Source organism: Anopheles bellator, chromosome 2, assembly GCF_943735745.2.
Source record: "Anopheles bellator chromosome 2, idAnoBellAS_SP24_06.2, whole genome shotgun sequence".
In the NCBI taxonomy this organism is placed as follows: Eukaryota; Metazoa; Arthropoda; class Insecta; order Diptera; family Culicidae; genus Anopheles; species Anopheles bellator.
In genome coordinates, this window is record NC_071286.1 from 20,013,048 (window position 1) to 20,028,695 (window position 15,648).

General features: G+C 46.6%; 1 protein-coding gene across 1 annotated transcript in view; it reads right to left on the bottom strand.

Annotated features, from left to right (window-relative positions):
• Nucleotides 1-15,315, bottom strand: part of LOC131211813 (uncharacterized protein CG43867) — a 101,924-nt gene extending 86,609 nt beyond the window's left edge. Inside the window, exons 1-2 of the mRNA XM_058205443.1 lie at nucleotides 14,596-15,315; nucleotides 14,434-14,526 (exon numbers count right to left, since the gene is read on the bottom strand). Of these exons, the coding sequence (XP_058061426.1) occupies nucleotides 14,434-14,526; nucleotides 14,596-15,315 (813 nt within the window). The remainder of the gene's footprint in view (nucleotides 1-14,433; nucleotides 14,527-14,595) is intronic.
• Between the last annotated feature and the right edge of the window lie 333 nt (nucleotides 15,316-15,648).

Sequence of the window (15,648 nt, forward strand, 5' to 3'; positions counted from 1 at the left end):
CTGGCCCGCAACCGGAGGACGGTCCCCGGCACCATTACAAGCACCCACAGAGCGGGTCGGGTCATGTTTTTGGAACGCTGTTTTCCGCTGCAATTCATGGGGCAATTATTGCGTAGTACGATTCCCCGAAACGATTCCTGGTGTGGGCGTGGGTGGAACACACCCGGGTCAGTTTGTTTTTTTTTTGGGGGGTGATGTCCCAAACGCAAACGCGATTGGGTGGCGTTGCTGGTGACGATAAGGACCGGAAGATTCGTCTCGCCCACGGCGTGCTGGCCGGATATTTGACCAGCAGAACAACAGGAAATGATCGGCTGGCCGATTAAATGGGCTTTTTATTGCCGGCTGCACAGCGGCGGATTAGATGCGTGCTCGATGTTCGAAACATTAATGCGTACGCGACATGAAACTTGTTTCGACCGAGTCTACCAGATAGTAACGCGTGAAATTGACAATCAGACTTCGTAGTACAATGGAGTACATAAAAGGTAATGGAATTATCAAACATGCTAATCACGAACTGAATGAAACAACACAAAAACCAAACAAAAAAGGGTACTGAAATCGTGTTTTTTCAATAATAGGTAAATAAAATGTAATAAAATGATGTAAATAAGAAAGATACAGTAAGCATCGCTTCGTTGACACTTTGATGTTTTAAGCTGATATTCATGATTGCATAAAATCATTGATATTGAGTACTGATCGTATGCAATTGACCCTAGGTTCTCACAAAATCAACAAAATACACTCCTTCCCCTTAAATGGAATAGTTGAAGTTAAACGTGCTGAAAATGTATCCATCACGGGCAGCCCAAATTACAGACCGTGACCCCCGTTAAATGATCAAACGCGTCGTCCGCCCATTACATACCCGTCGTTAACCATTAGTGCAAAGTGGGGTACATTTTAACGCCCTTTGATCACCGTTCGTCATCGGGACCAACGGGGCAGGTTCGGACTGTTCTGTGTCTTACGACCCCTGCAACCTCCAGTGGTTGTTTTTGCTGCTTTCCCCAGGCCAAACAATTTCGTCCCCAAACAGACTCGAGCGCTCCAGTTTGTAATTATGTTCGATGTCCAATTTCAAACGCTAATTGAAAGCTGTTCATTTAACGCGCGACGGCGACAACAATCCATCCGGCGATCCCGCTGACATCCGGAACTTCTCTCTCGCACTCGTCACATTAGCCATCGTTCGTCGAGGACATGCTAAACTAGCCGTTGCCGAAATAAATTGAATTCACTCTCCGTAATTAATCTGGATGGTTTGGTTCTAGCTACACGCCAACAGTTCATTAACTGCGCGTTTCGTACTGCAATTAGTCCGGAGTGACACAGTTTGCCCAAACCTCCAAATACGGTGCGAGAAAAGTAACCGTTACGTCGGGTTGGCACTTGCAAATGTCGCTGATTGGTGAGATTGCTGCAGTTGAAATTGTTTTCCCAATGAATTAGAATCCCGTTGATTACAAGACTCGTCTGGTACCGCAGTTGAACGGCTCAGCCATCTAAAGACCGCAGCTAGCTATAAATGAATGTCAAAAACTAAAATTCTTAACTCTCTTTAACGGATCACTTAAAACGTATGGTATTCTGTCATACAGCGTGCCCCATTCTGCTAAATATTACATTAGCTCTCGCTGTACGTGTGCCGTTGGTGGTGCATAATTTAGCTTCAGCTTAAAATGCCTCATCAAGAATGCAACAAATAGAATTAAAAGCAAGTACCGCAAGCCGCGTTAGCCCCTCACACAAGTGAGCAGCAGAAAAACACACTCACTTAGAAAACCCCATCGAAAGGATTTCTCGTCCGAGCTTTCTGGTACGTAAAAACGAAGAATGAAGCCTCAACAAAGGCTTTCTGCTGCATGCCAATCGGGCAAGAGCACATCAGAGACGCGAACGGAGGGAAAGTTGAGAAAAAATGCAACCCATTCCGGTAATCAACTCAACCGGAAGCTCATCCGAGAGCATATCTCATTTCTCGTCGTCGTCGTCGTCGTCGTCGTCCTTGTGGTCGGCACTGGAGGATGCAGGATGTACACGGAAAAGGAACAAGCCTCAAACGGAGCGGACACCGGCCACAGGAAATTGAAGCAAACCCCTTGATGAAGACGATCTTCCTGGCCGGGATCCAGGCCAACCAAAACGGGCCACACGAACTGAAAGCAAACCCCTGAGCGCTACACTAGGAACTGGGATCCTGGGGGCCAATGCTAGGAATGAAATACGACGAAATTATCACAACATATCAAATTCTTCGGCCCCGGAGGCCGGAAATCGGTGCGGTGCGGGAGGACATTCCCCTTGCGCGGTCGTGCCAACGATAAGAGGCCCGCTCGGGAGGCCCGACGGAAGGCGATACACAAGGCGAAAGGATAACGGGGTCCACCGAATGAAGTGTGCTTCCGGTATCCACTAAACGGACTTCCACCGGATCCACCGGGCCGGGCGGAAGGGTAATGACGGTTTGCCGGGCAGCACTGGTGGCCACTGCTGACACTGCACAATACGCCGGACATCCATATCGTGGCCGGATTTTAGTTGAGCGCCGGGAGAGCACGACCAACAAAAGGCCTGCGGTCGAGCGAATGTTAGCGTGGGCCCCTCCCAGAAAGGACGCCGCCGGTCACGACGGCGCGCAGATGGTGCGGACGGTGCCTGTCGGTCCCCTCCCGAAACTGCAGGCATCATATTTTGGTCGAGTTTATTTATTTTGCGCCACTCACGAGGCCATGCGGGAAACGGCACGTCTAAGCGAAACGTCCAAGAGGAGCGCCACTAGCTGGCGGCCATAGTATAGGCCATGGACACGAATGGAAAACTGTGTCGAACAAAGTAGCCATCGCGGCAAACACTGCGGCCTAGACCGGCTACTACGGTACAAACGTGGCTTGTTGGTGCTTTCTTACAACAAACGGCGACTGTTGCGCTGATGTAGGTTAGTTACGATTGATTACTATCGGCCGTGTTTTGGGCGACCCATTAAATGTTGTTTAAAACTTTGAGCCTTGTTGTTGCCTTGCTATGCGTGTGTCGAGTTCAGTAAGGCTATCACAGTTCAATGGAACATGATTTACTATAGGAGTCTACCAACCAAATTGGATTGGAAACGAATAGTTTCATATCAATGTCATTCATAATATGATGGAACCCATGTCCCGTCCGCCACGACACATCTGGAGATCGAAGGATTGTTAAACAATCTCAGAATAGGCCGTAAGCAGAAAAAAAGTCTCTGGAAAGTGAAACTGAAAGTTCTTTCAATAATAAAAAGAGCTCACAACATAGGTATGGATAAAAATAGATAAATAGAATTTACTGAAAATGGCAACACATTTTAATGTTGATGTTAGAGAACCCAAGTTTGATGTGAAACTCATCAGAAATTCTTTTTACTGAAACCCGAACAAAAAAAGCCATCTACCAACAACACAGTTATTTAATGCGTAACGGTTTAATTTAAAATTTGCTCGAAATTACTTGGTTTGGTTCGACCAACCATAAATGTTGTGCTTTATGCTATAAAATTGTGATTGTCGTAAGATGCTACAAGCAACGACAATCACGTCAAAACACCCGACTTGAGTTTGCTACAATTTAATAAAAAATAGGATGAAATAGAGAAGAGTACGATTCCAATTCCAACCTTTTGTCTCTGCTCCTTGCTACCCCAAAAACCGTTTTATCCTTTTGCTGGAGATTCTCACCTCCCTCGTTTCCATTTGACAATCATTTTTGCATTTTCGTTTTATGCGATTTTTATGTGCCCTACCGAGCGCATCGGCATCGTAAAAGAAAACTAGCGCATAATGGGTCGAGCGAGAAAATATGTTAAATTTATAGCGGGCACACGCCGAGGGCGGCCAGGAACGAACTATCACAGTGAAAAAAGGGCGATGGGCAAATGATTCGGGCTCCCCAAAAGGGGTACGGACGACAAATGGCTTTATTGTCGTCGTGAGGATAAGCCACGAGCGCTCCCGCACTCTCAAGGGTTCGCTCCCGTAGGCTGCATAGCACGAAAGGATAATTTCTGGAGCCTAACAACCTGGCAGCTCTGTTGACGATAGAGAAGAAGAAAAAAGAACCCAAGGGATAATAGCGCTCGGTCAATCGACTGATTGAGGATGATGGCCACTCGGCATCGCTGGGCGTACTTCACAATCTCCCGCCCTGTTTTTCGGGACACACGCACACACTTCCGGAACGATAATGGACACGACCGGCAGGCCTGCACATGATTGACGATTCGGTGGTTTTGGTTTCGGTCTAAATCGATAATGACGTGGAGCCCTCGACCGGACCGGACCCAAAGTGTGGCGAACGCATAAAACACACATGCCCTTCACGAATGGGCAATATCGCAAAAAATTGTGACCTTTTCCACGAAACCTCACGTTTCTCGTTTGTTGGCCATTCCAACCTCCATCGTTGACCGGAAGAAGATGTTGGTCAGTTTTTGAGGGTGCTCGATGATGGCTCCAGATGGCAAATCCTTAAAAATAGCCTCTTGTTCGGTTAACACACTTATTGTTGTGATAAATTATGATTTCTGTCTTAAAATAGTAACCCCCCTCAAACCGAAGGAAGTTTGATTGCGCCATTCATTTCGATTGGATTATGCTGAAGTACTTCGACAACAATGTAATGCACAAACGACAATAATATTAATAAAAGCGGTCCCAGCGGTCGCGGAATCAACGCGCCACATTCGTCATCACCATGACGACGACAAGCGGAACGCTAATTATTTGATTTTCGTTTACGGCAAATTAACTAACTTGATTACACTTTCAGGTTCGGAGAGGCTACGCCACATTTGTGGTTTTGCGATCGTCAGATGTTAATTTGCCGCCGTGACTATGGTGGCCTCTGGTGCCCCGGGCCAAAATGCAGCCGTCGGTTCGGGCCCTTTGGGCTTCGTTACAAGGACAGCAGCAAAATGGCTCCATGCCACCGCCACTATCGATCGTGTCACGCGTCGACAGCGCGAGTTTGAGGGCTTCACAAACCGCACCACGGCACGGCGCGGCACGGAAATTGATAATTAAGATTCTACCGTAAACCGAGGGCCAAACACACTCTCGCGCAAGACGGTGCGTGCGTTGTTGCGTGCTTCTTTTGGGGCGGGCTGGAAACTATTTAGCATAAAATTTACGACCGCTTAAGCTGCCCTCACAGCCGCAGCGCAATTTGGCAGCCTTCGAGAACCGATATGTATGTGTCGCCGTCGTCGGGAGACGCCGCCCGGTATGCGGCGTGTACGGTGTGCGCAAATAAACAAATAAGCGATGAAGCATTATGCTGTGTGGCGTGATATCGAGCGTGATGAACCCATCACGCGTCGGACCGGGATCGGGCCGGAGGAAAAGTTCCGCCGGCAAGTCAAGTCGCTGTTAATCGCTAATCGTGAGCTCTACACCGAGCCGCAACCGCAGCCGTTTCTTACGACGCAGTCAGCGTCAGTCAGTCAGTTCAATCTGTCAGCGGCAGTTAGTTCATTAAATCGATTGTCTGAATCTAGCCCAAAGACATAGGCTACACGGTATTTGTGGGAGTAGTTTATTTACGGGCTTCGCGGAATTTGAGCATTCAGGTCCGCATTCTGTACGCAAAATAGTATGCAGTATGCTCCATTCATACGATGGGCCTTTTTTGTGGTGTAAAGCTGTCATATTTAAACTGTACATAATTATTCTACACTCACCGGTACCGGCCAAGTCGAACACAAAGGCCCGGTCAAACCAGCAAAAATTGGACACGTGCACTAAACGATACCTTAAATTTGGAGGCTACCAGTCGGTAAAAACCCATTAGACTTGTGGAGCTCCGTCGCCACTCCGGTCACGTGGACCCTCGCTTCTGGAGGGTGAATGTTTAGCAAAGACCCAGCCGACCCACAGCGAGGGTGGAAACATCAAAAACATGTTCCACATTAGTTGTGGAACCCCACGACTCTTCGATGTACGCCTCTTAGCACTCTCAGGAGACTCATCCGTTCATCGGTGAAAAAATAAACCGGTACCGGTCGATGTTTGGACACGGCCCGGCCTGTGTGTGCTCTGGTGTATCATCCCTAACGCAGGAGCCGCCAGCTCGCTTGCATTACGCGCAAATTTGTGAATGTGGATGGGTTAACAAGCCAGCAAACTGGCGCATTGCTAGGTCCCACAAACCCCGACCGGTGGGCAGCAGCTGGACCGCGAGTTAGTAATTGAACGCATTTGGAGTGAATTATGGCACAAAACGAACGTGGCAGGGCATAATGTCAGCATTTTACCTCAACGACCATCCATTCTGTAGGGAACGTCATAGGCATCATGGTTTATGTGCGCAAGGTTTAAAATGGCGTCCCCAAACTGGTTGGTGTCTTGTAAATCAATGGCCGATAGCCGCTATCGGTAGAGGCTATCCGTTAGCCGACGAGCGTTAACGTATAGCGTTCCACGGGGTGAAAGAGTAAAAATGAGAATGAGGTAGTTGAAAGTAAGAGTAGAGCAAAACGAGAGTTTCAGTCCAACTATCATAATTGTAACTTAGTTTATAAATGTCCATTTGCTACTATTATTGATAGTAGCAAAGCATTGAAAGTCAATATTGATATTGATATTGTAACGAACGAAGGACATCCAGAACCAAACCTTGGCTTAATAAAAACACAGGAAAAAGAAGATGAACAGTGCGAAAGAAGAAAATGACGGAAATACTTATGTCAAGTGTCAAAAGTCGTATAAAAAAGGCAAAAGTAATGCGCTCCAATTGATGTTTGGTCCTACCGCGAGTTTACAGCACTTTTTGTGTTAGCATCACAGAACTGACTGCCACTCGATCACCTTCAATAAGGTTCACCTGCTTGCCACCTTGACAGACGGCCATCAACAACACACGGCCACACGGCAGTATTTGATGAAGCACATTGGCTTCCGCTTTTTCCATTGTTGTCAACCACACATACGCAGAGCCACAGCCTTCAAACAATGGGTTTCAAAGTCACACCGCAAAAACCCGTCCTCAAGCGGAACGTTGCTGATACGCTGACTTTCATCTTCTTCGTTTAGCAAACAGCGACAATCGACAGTACACAGTTCCGACCGCCTCTGCCAATCGATCCATCCGGTCGTCGTCATCGTCCTCGTTGATACGGTTTTGCGTTTGCAAGGCAAACCCCAGGGGGGGAACATAAAAAAGCGAACTCGAAACGGGCACCGACGCACGTCATGTGTCCGCATCCGGAGACGAAACCGACCAGGCGTCTCCATCGCAACGTCAACGTCGGATTCCAACGCGACGGAAGAAGCTCACTGAGCACGGTGTATGGCATCCCATCATTATCCTGCTTCGTGCTACCGATCCTGGGCCCTAGTCAACCAGTTCCTGACCCTGTGGATCTGATTGAATGTGACTGTTTCGTTTAAAAATCGATTGACTTTTATTTGCCCACACACATGCAGGAACCGCGCGGCTTGGTGTTGATAGAAGTTTTCCACGGCCCTTCGTCGCACGACATTGTGACGAGAAAAATGGGTGGTGTGGTTTTCATTTGCAGAGGAATTTTCCGCGAATACCGATTCCGCTTTTTCCGGACACAATGCCCGAGCGGGGCGTAGGATGGCAAGGAACGCGCAGTACGGAGCGATTTTATTTGAAGTTTGGCGGTGCGAAAATTCGACAGTGTTGCGGTGCGCCTTTCATGTAGATCTGAATGTGTTTTGTTCCTTTCGACAACAAATTTTTATTTAAACAGGAGCAAATTAGAATCAGAATAATAGACGTACATCACATTTTAATATCCGCGACGGAACCAAACCGACTAAGGAAAAGTATCGAAGCAAGGTTTGTTTGTTAAAGTTCACATATCTGCTGACGTTACAGGATATGAGCAAGAAGAGAATATTTGCAGAGGCTGAAATTGCACATGTGTCAGATACTTGTAAATATCAACGATCAGATCGCCATAAGTTACATCAAATTCTCAACCATGTGCCGGGCACATAACAAGTTTGGTTCTTTCAATAAAAGTAAGTCAATCATTTCAAAATAAATAAAGGCGCATAACACCATAAAAGTAGTTCAGAGAAATTCTAACAAAAACAGCTCATTGTTTGAAGCATTCTGAACCTTTGGCAAAATTCTATCGGTTTCGTTCATAAATTGCAAAGCGTTTTTTGCGAAATCGTCTCAAATTCTCATTCCGTTTGGCAAAAGATAAACGAACCCTCACACATGCGTTTGCATAATTTTCCTGCTAATCAACCTAGCAAGATGTGGTTTTGCACGCAGCGTTACGGGGTGGAATTTTCCTCGCTCTCTCGCTCTCCTTCTGCGCCTCTGGGTCGACAGAAAATAGAGAACATGCCACCCAATTAATTGACATCGAATCATTTGCGTCAGCAAATCCCTTTTTGGGAAACTGAAATTTTCTTTCTCGATGCTGTGGAACCAAACTAAGTGCTCTTCAAGCCGCGCTCATCGCTTTGTAGCTAATCAATTACATGTCACTTTATTCGATTGATTTCGATAGAAAAAGTGTTTTGTAATTTGCATCCCCATGTTTGGCGAAGGGTCTGCGGCCAAATGAACGAACCACAGCTGCATCCTTCGTTAGCTCTGCCGCCATCGTAACCGAGCGACTATCAAGTTTGATTGATTACGATTTCTCATCCTCATCCTGTTCAATAGCAATGCCCGGACAGTATCCGGAAATTCCCTTTTGCCAGATGGCCCGGATGCGTTATTCAGACGGTTCGATGTTTAGATGTTGCGCTCCCATTACGAGCACGGTCCCCAAAGGACCTGCACCGGGCAGGATAAATCGCATAGCGTGACGGCGCATATGTCTACCTCATTTGTTTCATCGGCCCCGCCTGCCAACGGAACGTTAATACATCGCGTCTCGTGTTTGTCGTCGGTGCTGTCAGTCGCCCCAGTCACCGAAACCGCGCTCCCCCACGGTTCGGGACGCTCTTCCTAATCACTGTCAGACCGGTGTAGGATTACGCTGACTTTCGTATTAATTTGCCACCCAACCACGTACGCCGAGGAGACAGGGGGAATATTGTGACGCACCGGTTTCACTTTCACAATGGTCCGTGAAGCTACTGGCCCCACGGGAGAAGACCTTGGTGCATCACGGCCAGCACTGGGAGTTAGTTCCACGGATTCGTCTCACAGTCTGGTTCGTCGATCAAGATCACATTGTGCGCAATTAACAGAGCATTTACGTCGAAACGACTGTGGGGCGTAATCGGACAACTATTCTCTTTAGGGAGGTCATTAACGCGGAGTTGATTCGTAAAGGGATTACCAATGAAAAACCAACTTTGAAATTTTAGTAGAGAACTTGAAATTTTAGTTGTCAAGGTCGGATGATTTCGAACGATTCTACAACAAAAAGAAATGTTTAAATTACTTTGACTGCCCTTCATCAACATTTGAAGTGATGCGAATTCTTTTCGCTTTTATGATCTTGAACATGGCAGCATCGGAGTGCTCGGTGTGCAACATGCAGTTTCGGTGTAAGAAATTATAATTTAAAGACCGCCTCAGACCGCCGACTGAAAGTTTGGAAAATAAACTCACTATCGGTTCGGTTTATTAATCGCTGTGTTCGTTTTCCACAGTTTTTGAAAAAAAGTTTCTCCAGGAAGCCCTGTCTCTACCTTTGTGGGTCTCTGAGAAATCTTTACCTGGATGGGTTACTACATGCCCTGGCCAAAATAATTTGCCGACTTGTATCGCATCTGCTGAGCGAGTCTCTCCAAGCACCTCATGAAGCTCGTCTAGTCCAAGCTCGTCCCAGCCAAGCGCAAATAGCCAGGGAACAATCGCAACACCCTTCCTTCAAAAAGACCGAGTTCTCGTAGGTCTAGCCTCTGATACAGTCCAGTCCAGATGGTAGAGAACCAATATTATGTCCTATTACGCCTGTTATGTAATTCATGTTATGTAGATGCCGTTCGTGCACATTAAAAGTCGAGTATACCTAGAAAATCGTGTCTACCACATCGACACGCGGCCAACCCAAACAGTGATAAAAATATCATGATAAATATGTAGCCTGATCGTCTTAGACAGTACTATAAACAGTAATTATAGGTTGCTTCTCACGCTTCGGTGTGGTGCAATGTTCTTTTTTTTGTTCTACAATCTAAATCCCAGCATATCCACGACATATCCAGCAGTATTATCAGTGACCGTAGTTATCGGGTACAAAAGCAAAACTAAATCTACATAACAAACCGTTGTCGATGACAAACCTGGGAAATAGATAAAGATTCTTAAACGAACATTGAACTGGTTTCCTAGATATCGCTCAACAGCCAGTCGACTGTGTCATCAACATACTACTCCCACGCGTTCCCCCTATCACAGTGCCGCCGTTGTAAATGTCATTATCGATTCCAAAAGACTGTGGCCACCAGAAGGCAACCCTTTTCGCTGCTCTCGCTCAGAATGTATTGACCAAGTTTCAATGTTTGACATAAACATCGGACCAGAGCAAACGACCACTGAAACTGACGGCTGGCGGTAACTTAACACAAACCGGGTAAGGAGAGAACGGATTAGTGGAACGAGCTGAGCGCACGTGTGTCTGTGTATGTTTGGCAAGGACAATGAAATGTGGTTCCAGTAGTCGACTCACCTATGCTGTAAATACCATTCAACAGATTTGTGTACACATGACCTCCTCCGCGCCAAGCGAATTCGGACGGTACATGCGGTGGTTGAGTAGCCGGACCTGGTCGCCATCCGCGATGTGACGCGGGTTGTTGAAAGCCATTGAACAAAGGTTCAATTACAGCAAACACTAGCAGCACCCGTCGGCTGCGTGAGTCCTGTGCCATGGAACTCAGTCCATATCCACGTAGTGTCAGCTGCAGTGTTTTATGTTTGCAACAAAACTCTTTCGCCCACCGACACGGGCAGTGCAAACTCATCAACGAGGGCGGGCGACCGAACAATTGTGATTTAAATTTAAAATTTTTACTTACGGTATTGGTGGTGGACAAACACTTATTGTTTTCTGTCAGAAACTCAAACAAGCAGCTTTTTTGTTTTAATAGGAAAACATGTTGAAATTAAATCAAATTGAATTTTCTTACTACATATTACGGGCAGGTCAAAGTACTGTTAGAATAGTCGACATTCGTGTGCCCAACGGTTACTGTCACATGATCGTTATGGTCGACATTGAAGTCGATATTGAAGGCAGCACTGCAGCTGTGAAACTCTTCTTAATAAAACGTTCTCTTTGTCAACTGATCACGGGTGCGTACAGACACGTGTTCATCTTTTAGACAGCGAAACTTTAACAAATACTTCTCAAAAATATTTAATTGGAATTATGAGCACATTTGAAACAAAGAGTCAAATGAGGAGCACGAAATCGGGCTATATCTGGCGTACGCTCACTAAATCATACGCAAGCAAGCCAATCCGTCCGAAGGGCATCCTGATTACAGCGCAGAGTTTAGCGGCTGCAAGAATACTGCCAGACAGGTAATTATGCGAAAATGCTCTTCAGACCATTGATAATTCTATCTCACGCAGTCTCAACGGTCAGCCTCCGAGCTCCAGACGTAGCAGTATCAACAAATTGAACGAAAAATATTGATCCTCTCCAAGCGCCTTGGCTGAAAGTCGAAAGAGAAACCCTGCCACCAGACGGTGAAACTTCATCGAGTTAGCCTTGATAATGGGTCCGAGTAGCTCAATACCGAAAGTTTTCCCTGCTTTCCTCGGATAAATGTTATTTTAAATTTTTGGTAACATTGCGATTGCTCGTGTAATGAAAACCCATTTTCTAAATTGCCCCCAAACCTAAGACGCCTCCGGGATACGGTGCGAACAAGTGGAAGTCTGCCCATTCGCCGTTGCTCCGTCGCTTTTTCGGTCGGTCTTAATTTGCATATTTGCACTGGGTTCGGTACAGTAAATGGTAAAAGTATTATCAAACGTTTCGACAAGAAAGCAAATAAGGCTTTTAACTTTTGACGGAAGTAATTACGTTAACGACAATGAAGTTAGGTAATGGACGATAGATGGTAGTGTAATTGAAATATTATGTAAAGCGAATAGGATCCAATAATTAAATTATAATATTAATAAACCAATATGACGCAAGCGCAGACAAATCTTTTAAGTTCTGGACTTTGAGATTGGACTAACATTTATTGCGCCCATAACGTTTACGATGTGCGTAGCGGCGAATAAAAGTGAAGTTCGAATGTGCTCAACGGTTGTCTCATGCTGACTCACGACGCCCTAAAAATATGCTATTCTCACTCGGCGTTCCAGGTCCGTTTCCATAAAACGCTCCCCACAGCAATCAAACGCATCACCGTCGTCGCCCGGTACGTGTCACTGCATTAATTTTGGCGCTTTGCGTCCGAAAACGTTCTTGCATGTAATGGGAAAATCATTATCAAAATGGTTCTCGTGGACTGCACCAACCAACAAGGGCATTTTAATCCGCTTTTGGACGGTACAGCGGACTCTTACGGAGTCCAATTTTTGGAAAACATATTTGAACAGGCCCCCCTAGTAAACCTTTTTTAGCGTCTTTTTGTTAAGTTCATTGTCACGTCGGCAAACCAAACGTTCAAACTAGAGTGAGAGCTAGAGTAAACTAAGAGTGAGAGAGTGAGAGAGAGAATGAAAGTTGAGATGACCTTTAACAAGTCGAGTGGATTTTCCACGGTGACACGGTTGTTAAACATTATCTGGAAACCTCAGCACGTGCCAAGCAATGCCCACCTACAAAGGTCGCCTTGAAGAATTCAGTCTCGAAATTGAGATTATTAAATAAAAAATGGCATGGATCATTTGACTGTATCCGGTCAAGTGCGCCACGGTTTCACCGTCAGCCCCGGGGTGTTCGGAAAGGCAATGTTTGCAGTGCGGCCCAAGAATTAAGAACGTCTCTCTGCTGCGTGAAAATGGTGTTTGAATAAGTGGGGTCGGCCAACTTCGCAGTTTGCCCAAAGATTGGTGCAGTAAATTAAGTTCCACACCAAGATAGAGCACATACGGAAGTTTCACTCGGTGTGCAAATACTTTATCACACCAACACCACCACTGGGCATAGCGTCTTTTAATAGTTCCCGGCGATAAAAGTGGCCTCGCTGATCCGACAGAGTCTGCCTTGGGCGGCGTGACAATATGTGAACGGCTCTTTTCAGCTGTCAAAATGGAGGGAAATTAAGAGCAGGGATTAGGCCGGAAAATGGTCGACTTTCGTGCCATAAAATCTTTATCCTGTGTAGCTCGTTCCATCGTAGAGGTGACGATCGTCAATGGTGCTCGCACGAGAACGGTGGTGGACGTCGTAACGACACCAAATAGACCAAGGCATATGGAGATTCACGGCGCTCGGAATGGGGCTTCTGCCAAAGGGTTGGAACGGCTGGTGGTTGTCACAGGAGCGGCCGTGCTTACTGTGGCCATGCTAAATGAATAATCATAAAATAATGAGCTTTACGAGATGATGGTGGTGTTCCGGTGGTGAAAAAGGACACATACGTGCCAAGCTGCTACTAACGACCACCGCCATCATCGTCATCTCTCTCGGTTTCCCTATTGAAGAGAGTGTGGCTCACCGTTTCCTTTCTTGTTTTGCGATGAGCAGGATTGAAGCGAAGGACATGATTTTTACGAGGTGACGATAATGTTCCGCAGTTTATGGGCTACTACGGGGATCAACACTGGATGGGTAACTGGCGATCGTAACCGCTGCAAGATCGAAGCTGAGCAAGCAGTTTTGGCGCACGTTCCGAGTGTCGATCGTTCTCACCGGTTGGAACTGAATTAAGTTCCATTCGAAAAAAAACTTACTATCTGGTTAAAGTTAGGGTTTTTTATTCAAGAAAAAATCTTAATGGTGTATGAAATGCTCAACAGATTCAATCAATCGGATTCTATCAACAAGAGAGTCTACCAATAGACTAAGACGCTAAGGTGCGTTTGGCACGATTTAAGGGCTGCTCACTACTATTGTTATTCTTTTGCTGTTATTTTTTACTACTTTACATAAAGTGTTTGCCACTTATAGAAAGTGTTCCATCAATATTCATCCATCATGAGAGTACACTGTTTCAGGGGTATTGCTATCACTGAAATGGTCTTGAAACGTACCGAAGTCGAACCATTCTTGAAGCAACTAATCATGGACAAAAAAGGAAACAAGATTATGTTTCATCATGCTAATACAAGAACATTGATCCCGTATGTTGCTTGCGTGTGGCTAATATTTGTGTTCGGAAAAATAAGCTACAAAAACGCAACCCCAATTGATGTAAAAATCTCTCAAGTTAGTCCCAAGATGATGGTATACATTACTTCACAATGTTACTAAGCAGTAACTTTCGGGCGGTATGAGCCGATCCTTAACAGAATGGACTATTCGGTTTAATCATAACACAAACCTACCTTATCCCGCAGCATATCCCGTACGCGGCCTGCCTGGTTTCTGGAACGGTGCAGCTCCAGCTGCAACTCCAGACATCGCTCCTGCCAGTTGATCTACCGAAACAGAACAAACAGCGGTTAGAGGGCTAGCTCTTTCGCGGCAAACGAGCTCAGAGATCCGACCTCGGGTTGATGATGCAGATAGTTTCCCCCAGCTTGATGACCGTGGTGATGCCCATCGGTTGCCATCGGATCGAATGGTGGCCACGGTGCATCGCAATCGAGCGCCACCAGCGACGGGTTGGCAATGTAGGCGGCGTTCGGTTTCTGAGGAATTGGCGGTGGCTTGGAACCGGAAGTGTTGCTGCCATTCCGTCGACTCATCAACCGTGGAGTGTTCGGTGTCGATCGCGACCCCATCATGATCCTGCCCAGCACGTGCGGTGGAGCAACGGGTAGTGCTCCGGTCCCACCGGCACTACCCCCCCCACCGCTTCCGCTGCCACCGGATGTGAGCGTTCCACCGACGTAGCTTCCGGTGCTACTGCTCGAACTGAGCTTCGTGCTCTGGTTCGAAGCGGAAGACAGCGACGTCGACGAGGAAGCGGTGGTGTTGTAGTTGTAGCAGCCTCCGTTCGTCCCACCAACACCACCGTTGCTCGGATGCTGCAAGGTGGACGAGGAGGAAAAGGTCTGCGTCGAGGATGACGGCACGATTGCTGGACCCGCACCATACTGCTGCTGCGGGTGATTGGTTTGCGAGGATCCACCACCACCACCACCGACGTACTTTAGGTGGGCCAACTGATGCTGCTGCTGCTGGATCTGAGCTTGCAGCTCGCTGAGGCTCATCAGCGGGTCGAAAATCTGCGACAATCGTCGTGGCGGACTCTCTTCCGTCATTTTTAGGTCAGCGATAACGCCCCACTTGGGTGCGCTCCAAGACGGTCAGCGAGTTGCGCGAGAACTTACGCTAACACCGACGTCGAAGGTGACGGAAACGTCCTATTGGCGGCATGGTTCCGGTGGTTCCTATTGGCATGATCGCTTCCGGTGGTGCGAAGGACTTCCGGGACTGAAAATGCCGAAAAACGAGCAGAAGTTGTGCGAAATTAGATGATGCTTTTTGGAACCAAATGTTGGCTATTTCAATTAATAATATAATTTATCCAACAACACTATTGATTAACAAACTTACACAATTCAGTGAGAATCTAGAACGTTTCATACGACAAG